Source organism: Falco punctatus, assembly GCF_963210335.1.
Source record: "Falco punctatus genome assembly, chromosome: 7".
Classification (NCBI taxonomy): domain Eukaryota; kingdom Metazoa; phylum Chordata; class Aves; order Falconiformes; family Falconidae; genus Falco; species Falco punctatus.
The window spans coordinates 38,161,623-38,182,768 of NC_137587.1; the positions used below are offsets into that span (position 1 = coordinate 38,161,623).

General features: G+C 53.8%; 1 protein-coding gene across 2 annotated transcripts in view; it reads right to left on the reverse strand.

Moving 5' to 3' along the window:
• Positions 1-14,970: 14,970 nt before the first annotated feature.
• Positions 14,971-21,146, reverse strand: part of TXNDC16 (thioredoxin domain containing 16) — a 41,994-nt gene continuing 35,818 nt past the window's right edge. For both annotated transcript variants that reach the window (XM_080394391.1, XM_080394390.1), the window contains 4 exons: positions 21,007-21,145; positions 20,233-20,393; positions 18,464-18,654; positions 14,971-17,083 (listed from right to left, as the gene is read on the reverse strand). In XM_080394391.1, coding sequence (XP_080250517.1) covers positions 16,800-17,083; positions 18,464-18,654; positions 20,233-20,393; positions 21,007-21,145 — 775 coding nt within the window. In that variant the 3' untranslated portion in view covers positions 14,971-16,799. The remainder of the gene's footprint in view (positions 17,084-18,463; positions 18,655-20,232; positions 20,394-21,006; position 21,146) is intronic.

Genomic DNA, 21,146 nt, shown 5'->3' on the forward strand with positions numbered 1-21,146 from the left:
AGTGTATGTTCTCACTTGCTGCTCTTTATACAGTTGATTCATGCTGAAGGGGGACACATCGCCTTTCTCCAAGTGGGAAAAGCTGGCAGCGAGGGCTGGATCATGCTTCTCCAGTGCTCATGGGCTTTGCCTTGAGGGCAAAGGCAGTGGGAGAGGTTTGGAAGGAGCACATCTACTCCAGACCCCGAGGTGGGCAATGTGTGTTTGGAGAGGCTCCTGGAAATCGCAAGGGTTTCCCATGCTGAGCTGCTTTTTTTAACCGGATTTCCCTGAAACGTGGAAACATCCGCGCCCATCAAATCCGCAGGGAAATGCTGCTGATCTGCCAGCACTGGTGCAGTTCCCAAAGCATTCTAAATCTTCAAAAACAGGAGACTAAACAGTGTCGAACTCATGTCAAGCATCTGGCTTTTTAAAAGGCCATAAAAGTTATGAGGCATCGCTGAGCATGATGGATCACTTGCCACCCTGCCCCACGTGCTAAACACTGTGACCTCGCCTGCAAACCCTGTTTATTAGGTAAAAACAAGACCCTGTTAGCAGCCTCGTGAGCTGAGCTCATGCAACGAGGAGAGTAAAGGTCCCGGGGCTTCCAAGCAAGACAGACTATAAATCTGTGGAGGGTTTTGGGTCCCAGCACCATGGCCGAGAGCAGCCACCCCCTGCTCTGGTTTTGCTGTGGTTCCTGCTGAGCTGACCCAGTTGCAGAAGGTGCCAGTTCATGGCTGAAATAAAAACCCTCTAAAAAAAAAACCCAAAACCAAACAAACAAAACCCGAAAAAGTGTGTTTCTCTGAGCAGCCAGTTTGTGAGCAATGTCCTGTCACAGTCAAAACCCCAGCCACACAGTCCTACAGTCTGCCTCAGTGTCCCCTCTGTGTCCTGGGAGCATCTCTTCCCAAGGTGGGAGCTGCATCCTTCCCATGGTTATCCCCCCAGCTCCCTGCATTGACTGGGGAAACTCCATAAAATTAATAAAGGCAATAAAAAGGGGAAATAATAACAGGGAAATTGCCTGGGCACCAGGGCTGGATATGGCCTCTGCTTCAGGGCACAGGGCTCTGCCAGCCTGAAGCTGCTGGGTCCCTCCAGCTTCCTCCGGCTCCTGGCTGTGACCAGCTTTGCTCCTGTTAGCGTTGGCAGCTTTTGCAGTGACAAATGGTCCCTGCTTTGGCTCAGCTTTCCCTTCGCACAGCCAGCCCCATGCTGCCGGCACCGTGCTGTGCCGAGAGGAGCCTGGATGAGCTGCTATGCCCCAGATGAGCGAGGTTCTCACAGGGCTGGCAGAGCCATACCTCATGCTGAGCACCCACAGATTTATCCCTTCCACTGGCAGCTCTAAAGAGCACCCACCAGATGCAAACGTCTCTAGCCAGGCTTTTCCCAGCAGGCTACTGATTTTTTGGGTTTTTTTTTTGCATGGCTCTTTGCTTAGCTAGGATGCCGAGGAGCAGGCACGATCAATGCACAGCACTGTAAGGACGTGCAAGAAGAGGGCTCTGCTCCCCACTGCCTCCTCACCCTCTGCCTAGAGGGAGAAACTCCCAGAGCTTATTAAGCCCATCGCCCTCCCCAAACCTGCTCCAGCACCAGTGTCCTCACTGAACTCCTTCCTTTGCTCTCACCTGTACTGTAATTTGAACCCTAGAAAGCACCCGGAAGTTCCTGAATAAGCAGCATAGCAATGGTTAGTGGAACTGGGATGGATCAAAACCACTAAAGATGCTGTTTACTGGGAGCTAAATGTCCCCAGTACCACTGCCATGGCACACTGGAACAAGGTTTCATCTCTTTTGTGTGTGGGAGGGCAGGAGGAGATGGTGTTGGTTGGGACAGATGTGAAACATCAAAGCAGTGTTCTGCACAGACTTAAAAAGAGAAGTAACTGTGTTTACAAGAAGCCATTCCAGGGCTGTTTGGTTTGCCTGTGTTTATCCCTGGACATTCGTGCTACTCGAGTTTTGGCCATACAGCTAATTGAGACTGATGGAGTTTGTCATGCTGAGTGGATGTATACATGAGAGAACATTTATTTGTCATGAGCAGCTGCTGTTTCCTCCACTAAAGACATTTTTCATCCAATCAGGGATGGGAAATGCTCATTTAGAGCTGTGAGAACTCTCTGAGAGCCCTGTGGAAGCTGGACCGACCCGTAGCTCCATGAGGACAAGTCCCTAGCACTCGCTCTCAGCAGACCGGTGTGTAGCCAGCGCCTGGGGAAGGCAAGGGCAGCCCGTGCCCTGGCGGAGAGGCTCTGCCGACTGGTCCATGGGGCTGCTGGAGGAAGCTGCTTGGGGTCTTGGAGTGATTACATCACCCATCAGTTCTGGAAACTTCTTGCACCCTGTGAGAGTGCTCCTGCTTCCTCCAGTACCTTGGGTCATTGCTGTCCCCGACATCCCCTGGTCTGCCAGGTCTGTTCCCTGAAAGACCATCACCATCTCTCTGTTCCCTGCAAGACCATCACCATCTCTCGTTTCTGCTGCAGGACCACCTCCATGACGTGGATAAGGAGCATGGAGCCTCTGCAAACCCCCTGCAGCTCTGCAAACGGGAATGGGGACCAGGGAAAGGGGGCAAGAGAAAAAGGAAAGGGGAAAGGAGAAAGGGGACAGGGCAAAGGCTTCCAGGCTCTGTCTTGGTGTGTTTGGCCGTTAGAAACCGCTGTGCCTGGAGGATTTCTCTGCAGATAATACTTTTAGCCCCCGTTTCATTGCCTTTTGCCTTCCCAAGCTTTGGCAGTTAGATCAGCCTAGAAACCCGAGTGCTCCCTGCAAGATACTCTGAGAGCTGGAGGCTGGCTGCTGCCGGGGGGTTTGGGGGCATCCCAGGACAGTAAAACACAGAACCTCTGACCTGCCTGAGAGAAGTTCAGGGATCAAAAACCAATACCAGGAAATCCAGGGCAGGACATCCGCTGGTTCAGGCACCCTCAGAGAGGTCCTTCTCTCTGAGCATACTTCCCAGGGCAGCTTGCTCAACTTTTTCCTCCTTGGTGGGGCTGCTTGTGCAAGCCAGGGCACTGGGGCCAGCTTTTCCTCCCTGGGCACAGCATTTTCCTGCCGGTGCATCCCACCAGCACCAGTTACCACTGCACCACAGAGCAGCTGGATCCACCTTCAAATAGCTGGCGCTCCTGCAATACCAAATGCTTCTCAAATAGCTACGCAAAAGGATCTTGATTTTCTTGTTTCTTATTATTATCAATGTGCTGCAATTATTAGAATAAATGATGAAGATTTTCCAAGTTTATAATCAATCTCTCTTTGAGAGGGAGCTGAAGGGCCCTGGTGTGGCACATCCCTTCTGGAGGGTGTTTGGGAGCACTCAAACAAATATTCAGCATCTGACAGCTTTTTAAGGGAGATCAGCTCTGCCTGGGCATTGCAGCAATGCTTTCAGGGGTATCTGCTGCTGATACACTCACGCCTCCATCCAGCCTACCCAAAGGCCCCGGGAATGCAGTCCCTGTCCCCTGCCAGCACAAGGACACAGGTCCAGTCAGCAAACACCATCACGTTGCTGCTTTGCTCTATTTTTTCCCTCTCAGGGGGAGCAGCTTATGTTTTCTCACATATTTCTGAAGTGATTCTGCATTTTTAGAAGGACACACTAAGCTGGGAAGGATTTCTTCTGGAGAGTGTGTTTGCTTTGAGACTTGCCTTTGCACAGCAGCACCCAGTGCATTTTTGAAGTCATATTTAATTGCCCTTTCCCACTGCTTGAATTTGCTGGCACCTTTCTGGGAGTGGAAGGGTGATGACAGCCTGCAGGGCTATATGGCTGCTGGAGCAGCAGACACCTTTGGGGTCCCCATCCTTGCAGAGCAGACTCTGTCCTCCCAAGAGTTCCCTGCCCTTGGAGGAAGCTCTTGTGGAGTCTTTGTCCTTTTAGGGGGTCACTGTGGGCTCCTTGTCCGGGCATCAGGGTCTCTGTTCTCATAGGGGGGTCCCTATCATTGTAGGGGGTCATTGCAGGGTCCTCATCTTTGCAGAAGGTCTAAGCCCCTTGTAGAGTGCCCTTGTCCTCATAGGGGGTCCTTGTCCTTGCAGGTGGGGCATCCCTGTCCTCTCAGGTGGTCCACAGGGGACTGCAGCAGCCGAGGGGAGCAGGGCTGCCTCCCATACACAGGGAGCCACATCCCAGGGCATGGCATAACTGGGGGACAGCCAGGGTGGAGGGGGACAAGAAGCTGGCTGAAAACTCCCCATCAGCCCACAGCTCTGCCTTATGTCCCACCCTGGTCTGTGGGACTCCCAGCTGGTGCCAGTGCAGACCAACACCTGCTGTGGTTTGGAAAACACAATGCAAAGGGCACATGGCAGGTGGAGGTCACCACCAGAAGGCAATGGCCAGCAGAGGAAAGAGCAATTAGCAAGAGCTGAGATTTGCAGAGAATAAAACAACGACAGCAGCGCTGTCAGCCTGCTGCCAGCTGGATTTTGCACACTGGGAGGAACAAAAAAATACCTTTCTCTATTTGGGCAAGAAAATGGAGGGGGCCTATCTGATAAGTCCAAGAAAAATACCTCCGATCCTCAATATTGATGGAAGGGCTTGGGTGAAGAGCTGGGACAAATGGGTGTCAACAACCTGATGCTGATGCAGGGAACGTGGATGTTAATGTGCCCGTGGCATTGGGACACCACCAGTGAGCCCAGACTGGAGGACTGGGCTGGGTAAAATAAGACAATTACCTGTGTGAAGACTGGTCCTGCTCACTGCTGAGGCTGGGTGGCAGGGACTCCATCCATGGTAGAGCTGGGACTGTCACCGGGGTTGGCTGGCTGTAGGCAGAGGATAAGCAAGACCCTCCAGGCTAAAAGCCCAGCCCCTTTTTCCTGGGAGACTGCAGGATGCTTCCCCGTACAGCTGGAGCACTTGTTTTCCCTGGAAAACCCTGACACACCACGTGACGGTGAATGCACAGAGGAGTTTGATCTCATGGTGAATCAGGGAAGACCCGTGGTGCAGAAGAGAAGACAGCAGGGCTAAATATTCCTCACGGCTGATGACACAATTTTCAACTGTTTTTCGTGATCTTGGAGGGATGTTGCTTAAGAGAAAAATCATGGAAAGTCAAGGAGGTCCAAAGGAAATGGACAGCAGGAAGGTTGTGATTAAATGGCTTTAACTCATATCCTTAAAAACATCGATCTGCTTTGGGAGCTGTTTGGGAAGAGGAATGCAAGGCTGGCCCTGCTGGCTCATGCTGAAGGTCTCTCTGTAGCTTGTCTCCATCAGCAGACACTAGCTGGGATTCAAGGAATGAGTCCAAGGACAGGGCAAGTCAGAACAGCCTTGGCTGGCAATGGTCAGCAGTCACCTAGAGCCAACGCAGCCCCTCTGAATCCACCTGCCCTCTTCCTGAAGGGACCACCAACCTGCAGCAAGGAGCTTGGGGTCTAGCCAGGGATGTACCCACCTTGTGGGGACAGGGGATGCGGTGGGGTGTCCTCACAGTTCCCCCACCCCACCCCCTGCCAGTGTTGCAGGGTCACTGGGGCTGTCAGCACCAGGGAAAGGCTGGGAAGAGCAGCCAGCTGGCTCTGCTCCTCCGGTACCGCAGAACACGGCTTGCCAGGGGAATAGTTGAAGCTTTGCCACGGGAAGCTGGGGACAGCTGGGCTGTGTTGTGAAGCCCTTCCCGTTCCCTGGGAATTGGAATCTAGAGATAAAGTAAAATATCTCAGACCTTATCCCAGCTGGAGCTGAGTCCCTAAAACAGACCGTGCTGTGCTCCTGGCTGCAATAAAGGAAGAGAGAAATCCATTCTGGTGAAAAATCCCCATTTTCATTCTTATTCAACCCATGCATTGTTTTGGCAACCTGTGTTTCACCCTTGGCATCTCACTGCTTTGCTGCATCCCCCACGGCTGGGCTGCAGGTGAGCCAGGGAATGATGCTGGCATCTGGCTGTGCCCCATCACCGAGAGCCCTCTTCACTGTGGGGTGGCATGGTCATCACAGTCCCAGTAAGCCACAGGACTTCCCAAGCCATGAATCAAGATGGATTTCCTCTGGCTGGCGCTGCACTGCCTTGGGGTGACAGCCTGAATCATGCTCCCACCCTCCAGTTTCACTCTTCATGGCTTGGCCTGGCTTTGTCCTGACCTCCTTTGCTCCCAGGGAGATCCCCATTTGCCCAGTCCCAGCACTGGGACAGTCCCTGCTGGGCATCCTGTCCCTGCTGCAGTCAGGCGCTGGGAGTGAGGGACCCATCTGCCTCTGACACAGAAAGCCTGTGCCCACCAGTTGCAAACTGGGAGAAAGGACTGGGTGTCCCTCTGGATGGACAGGGGGAGAGGCAAGATTGGATGCCAACCCCATCTTGCCCTCGGTCTCCGCTGCAGATACAGTCTTGGTCCCACCCAGGATGGCTGTCCTGGTGTCCTGGGGGCCTGTGAGGGTGTCACACAGGAGATGACCCATCCCCAGTATGGGTGTTGGGACCTCCGAGCCCCCTGGGACCAGTCTCTGAGCCCTGCTCCACTGTCTGACTGCCCGAGGCTGCGGCAGTGCCAAGCTGGCAGCTGCAGACATCCCCAGCTCCTGACTCAAACCTCACTACGAATCGTGGGGTGAGGATAAACAATCAGGTTAGGCTTCTGGTGGCTTTTTCTTCATGGATCCTGGGTTTTGCTGATCCACCAGGGAAAGGGATCCATGGGAGCACAGAGCAGCACTGCCCAAGAGCTAGGTGGGACCCAGGGACACATGAATGTCACAGCCAGCCCTGATATGGAGTCAGAGCTTTCACCAGCATGTAAAGGCTTCAAAAGCAGTTTGGGTGCATCCCTGGTGAGGAAGGCTCTGGTGAGGAGTCCTCTGCAGTGAAGGAGAAGAAATGAAGCAGGTCCCTGCCTGCACCCGGAGCCTGTGGTGCCTCACTGCTGCCTCCTCCCCGCCCCGAGGGGAAGGGCAAGAGGCTGCAGGAGAGGCAGAGGGACCTGCAGCTTTGGGGATTTTTCCCTCTGAGGTCCTCACCTGGCCTTCATGTCCCCCGGGAGCCAGAGCCCCTGAGCTGCTGTGTTAGAGGGTTGCAAACTCATAATCTTCATGCTCTTCATTAAGAGTAGACAGGGGAGGTGGCACCATGCTGAAGGGGGACAAGAGGCTGGACCCTGAGGTCTGCACATGGGGACAGCTCAGAGCATGGTCGATTAATCCTGGAGAAACCCAGCTCTGTGCAAAGGGCCAGCAGCAGGCAGCAGTGTCTGCCCATGGGCACGGCTGCCTGCAGCACGAGGAGTAAGGACGAGTGCCACCAGGGCAGGGACCACCTGAGGAGACGATTGCTGGTGGGTCAAAGCACGGTTGTTCACACCCTGGTTGTCATATCGACCCATTCCCACACCTGAAAGATGAGTTTCAACACCGCGTAGCCTTTCGGGATCTGTGCTCTTCCCGGGGAGCAGGTGGCGGTGTGGGAAGAGATGTGGGGGGGTTGGCAGGAGGGAAACGCAGAAGCCTGGGGATGGTTCAGGAAGAGGCAGGATTAGGGCTCTGGGCACGTCACCCTGGTGAGGAATCCCACCTAGATGTCCCCGGTGCCTGTTGCTGCTGCCTGCTGGGGTTTACACCCAGCTGCGGCTCAGCAGGAGCAGGCAGGGGCTTTGCCTGAGGTTTCTGAGCTGGTGGGAGCTCCAAGCTGAGTGTCTGCACTGGGGGTCTGCTCCATCCCTCTACCGCCTTATGCCCCGCGAAACCACACAGCCCCCGGGGAGCTCAGACCCACCTACAGGCAATGAAGGATGCTATCAGTGAGAAGACCCTGAGCAGGCTGTGGCCGGACTCCCCACCTGGGGGGCCTGGCACCTTGCCAGGGGGTCCCACCCCAGAGGGGTCTCTGCCAGAGCAGCTGGTGGCAGGGGACATGTGACAGTCACAGTCAGCATTTCTCATATGTCCCACCCCAAGGTGGCCTGGCTAGACTGCTGCTGGGGATGGTGAGTGGATTGGAGGCTTGGGGACAAGATTTGGGGCCACGTGGGTCCTTGGCAAGGATGGGGCTGAAGCTCAGTTGAAGCCTGCTGGCTTCACTCTGGCTATCCAACGGAAATACTCCATCAGAGCAACTCTGCCAGGATCTCCATGTCCCTGTGAGCCCCACCAGCACACTCCTGTCTCCGATGCTGGGCTGATTCCCCAGGTAGCTCAGTCCCCAGGGAATCAGGATGCTCAAGCACTGGGAGGGGACAGTCCCCTCCCTGCCACCTCCGAGCTCGGAGAGTTCCCGAGTGACCCGGACACGAGGTTGACGTCTCATGATGGGGTTGAAATCTCTGCAACTGGCTGGGTGACTCCCACACCCCACTTTTCCCCAAGGGCCTGCAAACCCAGGGGGAGCGAGCAGGCTGCCCTGCACCGCAGAGATGCGATATGCTGCCTGGTGGGAGGCTGGTGAGTCACAGCCTGTGCTTGTGGTCCCGCGTTTGCCCAAAGACAGCTGCCAGCAGCACATCTGGCTCCCCTGCAATGAGGCTGTGCTACTGCCAGGGCTCCAGCCCTGCTGCGCTTGGGTTTGGGCAGGTCTGTGGGGACAGGGACCCCTACCTAAGGCCCCCAGGCTGGTGCTAATCTCTTTAGGCTCTCAAATATCCTCTTCTGGCTGGAGTTAAACAGAGAGGTTGAATTTGAACTGTCTGAATTTGAATTGAGTTTAACTGTCTGGATGCTGGTACCCATATTTCAGCATCCATGTACTGACAAGGGAGGAGAGCTACTTTTTACCTTCTCAGCTGCCAGGTCCGTGGTGGGGTGGTGTCTCCAAAAAGCTCAGCCAAAAGAAGCCCCATAGACCCCACACACTGCCACAGAAAGGGTGGTAAATGGTCAGGTGCTGGCCGTGTCCCTGCTCTACCTCCGTCCCCCATGCTGGGAGCTGCCCATGGACACTGTTCCAGCTTTGCTCCTGAAAGCATTTGCAGTTATTTTTGGGCAGTAACTGCCTTTCCAAATATTTGCCTTGGTGTTAGTGCCTGGCCCGGCCCACAGCTGGAGCTTCCTCCTCTGCTCACTGCTGTGCAACGCTGTAGCACCCTTCACACAGCCCCATGGTGCCTCCATGTCATAGGATCATGGAATGGGTTGGGTTGGAAGGGACCTTAAAGACCATCCAGTTCCAGCCCCCTGCCACGGGCAGGGACACCTCCCACCAGCCCAGGTTGCTCCCAGCCCCGTCCAGCCTGGCCCTGAGCACTCCCAGGGATGGGGCATCCACAGCTGCTCTGGGCAGCCTGTGCCAGCGCCTCGCCGCCCTCACAGTAAAGAACTTCTTCCTTATATCTCATCTATATCTGTCCTCTTTCAGTTTAAAGCCATTCCCCCTTGTCCTGCCACTCTATGCCCCTGTAAAAAGCCCCTCCCCAGCTTCCCTGTCGGCCCCTTTGGGTACTGGCAGGTGCTGTCAGGTCTCCCTGCAGCCTTCTCTTCTCCAGGCTGAACCGCCCCAACTCCCTCAGCCTGTCTCCACAGCAGAGGGGCTCCAGCCCTCTGAGCATCTCCGTGGCCTCCTCTGGACTCGCTCCAACAGGTTCACGTCCCCCTCATACTGGGACTTCTCAGAAATGATGGGCAGTGGCTTAGCCACCTCATCCGCCCGTTCCCTCGGGACCTGTGGATGCATCTCATCAGGTCCCATGGACTTGTGCACCTTCAGGTTCCTTAGACGGTCTTGAACCTGATGTTCTCTTATAGCAGGCTGTTCTTCATTGTCCCTATCCCTGCCTTTGCCTTCTGCACCTTGGGTAGTGCAGCCAGAGCACTTGCCTTTGAGACTGAGGCAAAATAGCCATTTACTACCTTGGCTTTGTCCACGTCTATGTCCCAGGTAACCAGGTCTCCTATTTCCTTCTGGAGAGGGCCCACATTTTCCCTAGTCTTCCTTCTATCACCAACATACATAAGTTTTTCTTGTTGCCCTTGATGTCCCTGGCCAGATTTAATTCTCTCAGGGCTTTAGCTTTGCTAACCTGATCCCTGGATGCGGGGACAGTGTCTCAGTATTCCTCCCAGGCTACCTGTCCTTGCGTCCACTCTCTGTAGGCTTCCTTTTGGTGTTTGAGTTTGTCCAGGAGCTCCTTGTTCATCCATGCAGCCTCCTGGCACTTTTGCACGACTTCCTCTGTGCTGCTGGGCTTGGAGGAGGTGATCCTTGAATACTAACCAGCTTTCCCAGGCCTCTCTTCCCTCCAGGACTTTATCCCATGGTACCCTACCAAGCAGATCCCTGAAGAGGCCAAAGCCTGCTCTCCTGAAGCCCAGAGTAGTGAGCTTGCTGCGTGCCCTCCTTGCTGCCCTCACTGTCCAGGATCCCACCTCTCACCATGGGCCACTTCTCCCACCCACCTCCCCACAGGAGGTCCAGGGTCCACAGGGAGTCACCCAGAGCATCTCTCCAGGCTAACCCAGCTCTCCAAAGCTCCCACTCCCCAACATGGGTCTCTCAGAAGCCCAGCTGTGGGAGAGAAGACTCCAAGACTTAAAACTCAAAAGGGGGCTGAGGAAATGCTCCAAGCATTGCACTGAGGGGCTCTGCTGTCCACTTTCCTCCAGGCAGGACTGCACATGGAGCAGGGCTGGGCCAGAGACACCGTGGCTTTCATCCCTGAGACCCCACTTCAGCCCTGGGCACAAGTAGCTGCAACAACAGATGCATGGCTTTGCCTTCACCAGAAGTCTTGGGTTCTACTCTTTACAGATCCATGTGCAGAGTGAGTCCAGCCCATGAGCTTGGGCACCTGCCAATGGAGAGGAACACCACCAAGTTTAACGATACCACTATTTGTGTTGCAAGCAAGCCAAGAAATCCCCAGCCGATGGAGCAAAGGCCCTTCCCCTGCTGGAGAGCTGAGCATTGACCTCCAGGGCTGGAGCGAAACTGGGAGCCTTCCCAGCGTGGAACTGGCCCGTGGTGTGTTACCACCAAGGACTGAATCATGGTATTTCAGCCACTCTTTCAACATACAGAAGGGATTTGGCAACCCCATGGGCTATTAATAGAGCTGTGCTGTTTTCCCTGGGCCCCATGCTGTGCTGGATGGTGAGTGCAGGAGAGCAAAGCAAACTCTAAGGGAGGTGAAGTGCTGCGTTTACCTAAGGAGAGGTTGGGGAGTTGGGAAATAACCTTCTGGAGAGCAGGAACTTGAGTGGTGCCTTCTCCCCCCTTATCGCTTCCCGTCCCCATGCCAGATCTGCTGAGCCAAGAGGGAACAATGAACAATGGAGCCAGCGACGTGGTGTCAGGGGACGTGCCACCTCCGGTCCCTTCCCAACCCTGTGGAACCCCATGGGCTCCTGCTTTCTGAGAAGCAGGGAAAGGCACTGTGAAGGGATTGCCATGGGGTGGTCCATGGAGGTGGCTGTTCTTCCAGCCTGGTCTTTGACTTCACCCATGGGGTGTGAGAGTCACTCTGAGAGGCCAGCAGCGCGAACAGCGAGGTCCCTGCATGGACATCCACGTCACTCAGCCTGGAGACAGAGCAGGATGCTGTAGCTGTGGGCGTAGTCCCAGAAGATGCTGGAGGTGGAGCAACTCTCTGTTGGGAAGGGAAAATACGGAGAAAGCATTCTATGAGGAGCCGGTTCAGGCTGCTTGTTGCAGCTCCATCCTGATCCCTGGCTTCAGGAGGATGGAGTCAGTGGTACCCTTGAGACCCAACCTCTGCCCATGCTGAGCATGGGGAAGAAGGGATGGAGACCCCATCATGGCCACCCTGCAAGCTGCTGTGGGCGGTGTGGGGTTGAGTGCTGTGGGTACCTGCCCTGGGTCTGCAGTAGAAGCACAGCTGTATTTTTAGCAATGGAAGTGTCAGGCGGAAAAGCCACCCTACGCAATGAGGAAACCCATCCCACCCAGTCACCACTCCTTATCTCACATCCCAGCTCCATCCTGCCCCTGCACCCTCCCTTCCCCAGTGCAGCTCCTCTGCCACCTCCAGCCGTGCCAATATGGCACCGACCACTTCCCATCCCACCTCTGGACCAACATCTGTCCATCTCCATATTCCCCCCAGGTTGCTCCCCACCACTGTGCTTCAGCCACCGCTCCTGCCCCAAATCAGCAGGCAGCAAGGGCATTGCCTGGGCTCGGGGAGCTGGTTTGGGTCTGGGCAGGGGGGCCCGCTGACAATGACAGACCACCCCGGGCACTGCTGAGCCACAGGACCCTTCTCTTATCCCCTCAGGCAATGCCAGGGCACGGGGACCCCAGCCCCAGTGTATCAGGGTGGTTTGCATCAGCCTTGTGAAACTGGATGCCCCCAAGAGCGGGCTGAGGGCTGGCTGCCTGCCTGCCCAAGGTGATTTGAGAAAGCCTCAGCAGGAGACCAGTGTCACCCAGCAACTCTGGGCAAACAGCCCCAGCCACAGCTCCGTCAGTGCCAGCAGGGCTCTGTGGCAGGGAACAGTGCCCCGTGGCAGGCACCACGGCCAAGCTGTGCTGGAGACAAACCTGCCCTGTCAGGTAGCAGCAGGGAAAGCATTTCTGCCAGGCTGAACCACCAGATGGGATGGAGTGACTGGTTCCCACCATCCCCCAGCCCTGCCAGACCCCCTGTCCCTGCGTAGCACCAGGCACCGATGAGCCCAAGAGACACAAGCCAGCCCACCAGGTCTTGTCCTGATTCACATCCTGGCAGCGCTGCCAGGAATCGCTGACACGGCCACTGCCTGCACACAGGCAGACGTGTCCTCCCCGTGCCCCGGCTCCTGCCTTGCAGCATCTCCCTCCTGGAGGCAATGCCCTCTCCTACCTCCTCCCCACAGCCTTCTCTCTCACCACCCTGAAGCTGTATCCCTATGGCAGAGCCAGATGAGAGCCTGGCCATGGAGCGAGGCTTACTGGGAGGGACTGTGGCCATCAGTGCTCCAGGATGAGCTGAGAACAGCTGATTCGGAAAATTCACCTTCCACCGCAAGGATTTGTCTTTCACCATTCTCGTTTTGCTCAAAGGGAGAAAAATCTGAGAGAAATGCCATAATTGCTTCCCGATGTCCCATGGTTTGGAGAGCACCCAGCAAAGATGTCAGTGGGAGCAGGTGGGAGCTTGCTGGCTCCTGAGTCAGTTGGCACCAAACACCGAGGGTGGCAGACGGCATGGGAACCCTCGTCCTGCAGCCGGCTCCAGGCTTTCATGCTATTCAATCCAATGCCCCTTGGCCCAGCCATGCAGCGAGCACCTCTGTAACTCTTCCTCTAAAAGCTTTTTAAACAAGGACAAAACAACGTGCACCCTTAATGTTCCCTCTGCCCTGCAGTGAGCACTGCTGCTGCAAGCCTTCCTCCCTCTGAACTGATGATGATGGCTCTGCAGGACTCATCAAAGATGGCGAAACATCACTCAGACCACAGCACACGGAGAATTTCCTATTGTTTTGGACAATAATTTAAATTGTTTTGCTCTCCAGGACAAGCACTTAATCTATTTTTCGGGGTGTGTATTATCATTTTATCTTCTGGTCAACCACTGACATGTAAACATCCCCTGAAAGGCTACAAAGCGCACAAAGCAGATGCAAATGCCCACCTTTGGCATAGTGCTGGAATAAAGCACCATCAAGAGAAGAGTTTGGTCTGAAGCTATAAATAGTTGATACCGTATCTGTCAGAAAGTTTATCAGTTCTTCAGCTCAGCCTGCACCTTGCAAGCATCATCTAGGGAGCCAGGTCTGTGGTTTACCCAGATAGATGTGTTTTTTAGTGTTAAATGGTTGAAAAATGAGCTGATAGCATCAGTGTTCATTGTAACCTCGCCTCAGTTCAGCATCAGTACGTGCTGAGACACAGAGAAGTGGTAGATGTGCGCACAGTCGCCCAGCAGTCACTGGCTGCCTTCCACTTCTTTGCCAAGCAGTGTGTGCAGGACAGCATCCTGCTCCTCAAGCCTGCTGGGATGTACTCCATCCCTCGCTGCTGCCCCCAGGCCCAGAGCTCTTCTTCCTCCATAAATACTGTCCCCTGAAAATCTCCTTCCACACTGGTCTGTTCCCTGAGCCGCAGCTATCAAGAACAACCTCGTGCAGGAATGTTTCCTCCAGCGAATGAGTGTGCTGTAGGATGCAGACCACAGTCAAACTGTCCCCAATGTCCCTAACATCTTCTCCCTGCCCATACATATCCTGTCACATATAGCCTCAATAGATTGCCCTAAGTGCCTGCTTGTGCTACGCAGTGGAAAAGACGTTTTGTATTAAAGAAAGCCTGAACTCAAAGCGAGGCCCGTGTGCCCTGATGTGGTCCAGGACCCTGACCCACACCCATGCTCACAGTCAGCAGCTCCAGCAAACAGCTGCCGACCCAGTTCAATGCTGGCAGCAGTGGGACATGCACAAGCATGTCCCTTCCCCAAGTCAACGCAGGTACTTATAGCACTGGCAGCTGCAGGGACCCACTGGCTGTGCTTGGCCGGGGGCTCCTGGCACCCCAGACCCCAGCTGGGAGGCTCGAGCTGACGGATCCTGCTGTTGATGTCAGGGCTGAAGCCTGCAGAGCTGAGACTCGCCAACCCTTCAGGCTCGCTGTTGCCCCTGGGAGCAAACAACCCCTTAGCTACCAGCATGCCCACGGGACCCCACCGGATCGCTGTTTCTGACCCCCCAGCACTTTGGTGGCAATGCTCCAGCATGAATTAAGCAGCACTGGGAGAGGCAGCAATTTTTACAGCCATAACCAAGATGTGGCACTGACCCCTAGTGACAAGCTCCCGCCCCGATGCCGTGCAAGAAGGGCTGCGATTGAAAAGGATGCGTGGCAAAGAAGAGCAAGGATGCCATTGAAAAAGGATGCACGGCAAAGAGCAAGGATGCGGGAACGCTTCTTGTCTTGCACAAACCCTGCTGAAGGAAGGGGTCCTTCGGCTGCAGGGCTTGGCAGGCTGGGGGAGCCTTCCTGTAGGGGTGCATCCACCTCAGCCCAGGACACCAGCCCCTCCACTCAACACGCCGCACCCAAAGCAGATGTAGATTGACTATATTTGAGACGGAGTTTATTGAAGACATCAATTGCAAGCCCAAATATCGCACTTCACATGCATCAAGTGGGAAAGAGATGCTGTAACGGCAGCAGTGGCATCGGTAGGGACAGGATGGGAAATGACCGACGTACAGCTTGTAGAGCCCAGCAGTGTAACGACATTATACGGCAGAGAAATGACGGGAACTCACAGAGGATCTGTTCACGCCCTGACCTACTCCTTCCCTTGGGAATACTCAGCTGCATGGCAGGCTCCGATCTGCATGCTATAGTTTCTTATTTAAATACACACATTTTGGCTCTAAGCCTGTCATTAAGTCCAAAATCAGTCTGTTTCAATTAAGGGCTTCAAGGAGAGCCCTTGGACTAATGGTCTGTTTCTGAGCATTTCAAAATACTCCCAACCATGTGGGCTGCTTGCAGGACGAGAAATACAGCCTTCACAATGCTCTCAGCAGTTCCTTACCATCTATTTGTCCCCTTCCCAGTAACTTCAGAGCCATAAGGAGGAGGATCTGACCCTCCCAGCGGTGCTGTCAAAGGGAACAGATGTCTATTGAACGGGGTGGGGAGATCGTCATGGCATGGGTGGGATTACACAAAGCTTCCCTCCAAATGCATGGCTCACCCCAGCCCACATCGGCCTGCAGGCTCAGGTCCTCCAGCAAGGAATGACAGACCTTCTGCTGTCCCCAGGAGATGGGCAGAGGGTGGAAAGCCACTTCGCCAGGTCTTGGATCTCCCCATCTAGATATGGATGTGAAGCAGCTCCATCCCACCTTGGAAGGACCTGTCCCCAGCAGCACCAGCCCTGCCCTTCATCTCCCTCCCCTCATTTCCAGAGCATTGGGCTTTCTGCAGACCTCACTCCCTGCACTGTCTCCAGCTCAGGAGGCACCAACCTTGCTGCTGTCACCGAGAGCAAAGAAAAATGGAGGCTGCAAATAACCCCCGGGCTTGTAACCAAGAAAATGCCAGCACTGAGCAAAGCCATCTTCCACCCTGCCTGCCCTTGGGATTTGCTGGCAGATTTTTGCCCCAGCTATTCACGGCTGTTGTGATGACCTGAGCTCTGGCCTTTGTAACAAAACTGCTTTAACCAGATACTGCTCTTACCCCTGAGGACGATATTGCTCACAAATCTGGTTCACAAGTCAGGTGTGAACACAAGTGGGTGCCAGCTGAAGCAGCCCTGGAGAGGGTGGCACACTTGCCCTCCCAGCTCCACGTGGCTACAGCGCAGGCGTAACCACTTTTTGAGAGCAGGGCTCGCCAACACACATCAGCAGAGCAGCTACTGTAACCCAGGGAAGAGAAATGTGCCTTTTAACCTGGAATCACTCATCCCTTCCTGATTAGAGGCAACCAAAGCGTCTAGGTGAGACATACAGAAACTGTAGAGCAGGGCTGCATTGATTTGACTTTTCCAGCATAGTTTGTTGTGTGGGTGAGCCTCTAGCACGTGGTGAGCTCACCCCATCTCTCCCCAGCGATAGAGTGGGCTGAGCTCCTTCACAGCAACCTCCCTGCAGATCTGCTCACACCGCTTTCTGAAAAACGCAACCCCAACAGCACCGGGGGGCCGACATGCGCCGTGCAGACACGTTTCTGGCATCAGAAACCACAGCCACCGCAGAACAGCCAGCACCCTGCAGCCAGGCGCTCACACTCGGGCTTAGGGGCTGTTTTACCCTTCACTATTAATTTACAGCTAAAAGCACTTCTCTCCCTGGTGTAAAGGCTCACGGAGGGCTGGGGAAGTGACAAGGTTTTCTGGGCGCTGTCCCCTATCTTTCACTGCCCCAGGCAGGGAGATGCCCAGCTCTCAGAGCTCAGTGTGCCTCTTGCCCTGCTTCTCCCTTGCTGCCAGCCTCGGGGCTGTCCCCCGCAGGTCCCTCCCAGGGGACCCGACTTTCTCTGCCTTGGTCTCCTGGGACTGCTCCTCCTGGACAGCAGTGTCCCCTCCCAGGCTTTCGGGCAGGTGCCGTGCCGGCATGTCCCCGTGGCGCTGGGAGCTGTGGAGGGGGAGCTCAGGCATGGCGGTCTCCATCATCTGAAGGAAGTCGTAAGCAGGGAGAGGTGGTTTCCAGTCTTCCTCAGACAAGGTACCTGAGAAACAAATACAGTCCCAGGTTAGCAAGAGTTACACAGCCCCACTGGGGTTTTTTCTGCTCTGCCAGTGAATGCAAAATTAAAGATAATTTCTTAACGATCACCCTCTTTCCTCCAGAACTAATATCACCACCCAAATGAAACCAGCCAGGGGTGCGTTAATGTTTACTGGAGCTGGCCAAGGCTTTGCTCCCCAAAGGCTGAGCAGGGTCCCTCTGTCCTCAGTCACCCCCACTGCAAAGGCCACACTGGATGCCTGCCCACCACTGGGGGGATGTTTCATTCAGGCCCCAGGTAACGACCGTGCGTTACTGAGATGCCATTAGGAGTGAGGGGAGACCGCCATCTACACGAGGAAGAAGCAGCCTCTAAGAGGATGCTCTTTAATTTACGCTTTTAACACTGATCACACAGTTTGTAGCACTGAAAAGCCGGAGGAGGGAGGCTGTGATGGCTGGCACAGCCCTTGGCCATGCAGTGAGCTGTGTGCGCACACACCCCCTCCCCCAACACCCCTGAAAACTAAGCCCCTACCTAGAGATCTACATGACAGCCAGGTGCCTTTAGCTGTGGCAATGGAAAGAGGTGTGGGAGGACAGCTGGCTCACAGGGTTCTCCCAGCGATTCCTGGATCAGAAATGGTGTCTTAAGCTCTGGTAGAAGCCTACACATCCTACCCCACCAGGCTGATACCAGCTTTTGGGAACACTTGCTTTGAAAGGGTCATTTTAAAATTCACAAAGATCAAATGGAGCCACCCCATCACCATTCCAGAGCCTGGAGCCGGCTGGCAGCCAACAATTCCCAGGATCCCTGTAGCATCCCATGGCTACAAGTAACACATGAGGAAAGCATATCTGTGCTGCCTTCCTCCAAAGCTTCAGCAGACTGATCAAGGCAGAAGGGATGCAGTGAAAAGCTTCATGGTACAAGCCAACCCTTTATGTCTCAAAGACCACAGCAAGAAACCAGCTTCATTATCCTCTCCCATTCAAAAAAATGCTGGAAGGTGCCTAAAGAGTAGCTATTTCTTATGCCTGCAACTGGGAGTCAGGAGATGTTTTATTAGCAAGCTGTGTTTCAGAAGGTCTGTTCACAGCAACCAGAGAGCACAGTCAGGTTTGGGGATTATTGCAGGGAAGAGATTTGATTCAGAAATATTCACGCTTGGCTCTGAACAGTAAACAGTCCCGAAGCAAACTTGTGAGTGCGGGTATTCTCTTCTGGACGGACTATTTGTACTTCTTAAACTAGCATAGCTAGTTTTTCCATCATTGAATTCCAGGGCAGACAATTTATTGCACGTAGCATCTTCTCATAAACAGACCGGAGCTAACAGTGTGTGCTTAGGAACGTTACAAACGTGTGTCCACTTACTGCTGGGAATCTCCAGTCCTGCTTTTAGCTTCTCCAGCCAAGACAAGATGTTCATTTCAGTGATGGACTGCTCTGATGGGAACTTGAATACCTCACCCCCAGCATGAAGGTTCACCCAGACAAGAACAGGCAGCGATGGCATGGTGGCAAAGTATGCCTTCAGGACCCCGCGTCCCACTGGAGTCTTCTTCCTGATGGGAAGAGGAGATTCAACTTGCTCACCAGCTGTTTGGCAGCACAACAGGACTGAGCGCCAAGCAAGCACCAAAGCCCTTGAACCACATCCAGCAAAGCACACGGTTTTGCCTACAAGACACCTGTAGAAGCTCACCACATTATTTATAAGATAACACCTTAAGCAAGCCATTAGAGTCCCATGGAAGGGAAGCAGATAGCACCTTCGGTGTGTAAAGAAATCCTTGAGCAGGACAAGCTGGGGTAAACTCCGTCTGAGGGTGTGGAACATTCTCTATCCTAGGTTTTTAAGGACAGGTGAGACAGGAGGGGGGCAGGTCCTGCAGCCTGCTGTGGTTAGCCCCTGTTTGCAGGGAGAGCTACTAGCTCCCTCCAGCCCAGCTGCTGCCACTGTCCCGCGGCTGCAGCCAGCCCGCAGCGGGTGGAAAGGCAGGAGCTGATGCGGAGGGCTGTGCTCAGGTGGTCCAGCCCCTGGACAGCTGCTGGGTGTTTCCCCACAGCCCGAGGAGCTGGGATGGCAACTTCCCCAGGTGACACAGGAAGAGCCAAAAGAGGACATCGAGATGGGGGACAGCAAGCCCACGAAGATGCCAAGTCCTTCTGACACTATCTTCAGGCTGAGGAGTGATGCTCAAAGTCTGAGCTGGCTCTCACCATGGGAATGAGGTCCTCTTTCTAGGACTATCTTACTCTTTTTCCAAGCCAATGGTTGTGTTCTGCCCTTTTTTGTGGCAATGCCCTTTTGCTCTGACAAAGGACAGCTCTTTCTCAAGAAGGGAGTGCAAAGGCAGATGTGTAGGTGGGGAAGTTCCAGGGGCTCTCGTCTATTCTGCATTACTGGCAAACAAATCGTCTTCTCTTCAAAAACGTGCATTCCCTGTTAGTTAAACTTCAGCCCACGCTGCGAGGCACTGCCCAGACTTCAAAGGACGTTATGATTAAGACAGTGAGGTGTCTCTGGGCTTGGGCAAAACAAACCAAGGCGAAAAATTGAAAATGCAACTAGGGAGGGGAGGATTGAAAAAAAAAAACAAACCCTCTCCTACAACCTTCTGTTTCTTCGTTCCTGGATTCATTTTGATTCTTGAATATTTTTTAAGTCTGCCTTACAGGGCTTCTGGCTGTCCCTTCTGAAAACTTCCTTTACCCCAGTCAGCAATCTGCAATTGCTTTGTTGTGCTTCCCTCTAATTGCCAGTGGAAAATCACCAGAAGACACACCAGGAGGGCCAGTCTACTTTTTTCTCCCACATGTGACACAAATACAAATGACACCAGAGCCAGGGTCAAGCTACTATATGCTATCTTTGAGAACATTTTATTCTATTGAAAATTATATCTGCTATCAATTAAATGTTTACTAATTTTACTTTGTCGTGCAATTTTGCAGCTGCCCAGAACACGTACTGACTCATTGCCAAATGATTTGACCTCCCAACTCATGACGATTTTAGACCAAAGAGACACGTTACCCGCTAGATAGTGTTTTCAGTAGTTGCAGACTCAGTTTTTTCTTGCCCTGAAATGCTAAGAGCGAGCTAACGGAAAGAAGAAAAGAGGTTTTTACACACTCACAAGTTCAACCAGCAAGCCACAAACTCTTGCTGGGGTCTTCCTTTTGCCAGCTTCAGCATTTCATTGCCTTCCATTTGACCGATGTCACCATCGCTGAACAAGATGAGGAAGGGCTTTCCGAGTTGCAGGTAGCAGGGCAGATTTTGCACAGTGATTTCTGGCTGCAAGATACCAAAACAAGAAGTCGGGGGTTATGGGGAGAACAGGAGAAAGTTAGACTTTTTGTCCTCATGCAAGAGGTGCGGGGGCAAAGCAACACCGTAGTGTCTGCATATAACGCAAGCAGCTTGAAAATGAGTGTGGGTGCTGGGATGGTGGTGCACATTAGAGATGCCTCTGCCCAACCCTGCCCATTGCAAGCCAAGCCTGTAGGAGCAGCTGTGCACTCTGAGATGAAGGGATACGAGCAGAGAAGGCAGAAGCAGGGCCAGCTCAGAGCTCCACATGTTATGGCTATGACCAGTCTCTGAAAGGCATGTGTGAGAGGCAGGGAGCAGACCCTGCGAGAGGGCAACCCACCACAGCAGCGGGTCTGTGACTATGGGCACAAGCCAGTCAATCACCCCCCAGGGTCTCCTCCCACGAGACCACACAGCAAACAGCAGATTCCTGTCCAGACTGTCTGATCCAAGCCATAAAATTTAAAAACAAACATAACACAGCATGATAAAAATAATGAGTAAACATATTTATCTTGCAGAGCTCCATGCTATAATCAGTGCTTCTGCAAATGACCACAATGGAAAAAGGATGTTGTTTTTTTTTTTAACTTACAAAAGCGTCCAGCAATTTGTATCTGATCATCTGCACCATCTCCTGTATGCTCTGTTTGGGCAAAGCCATGCCCTCGACTCTCTGACCTCCGCTCCTGGCAAGGAGGAGAGCTGGGGGAGACACCGCATATTTACGGGATC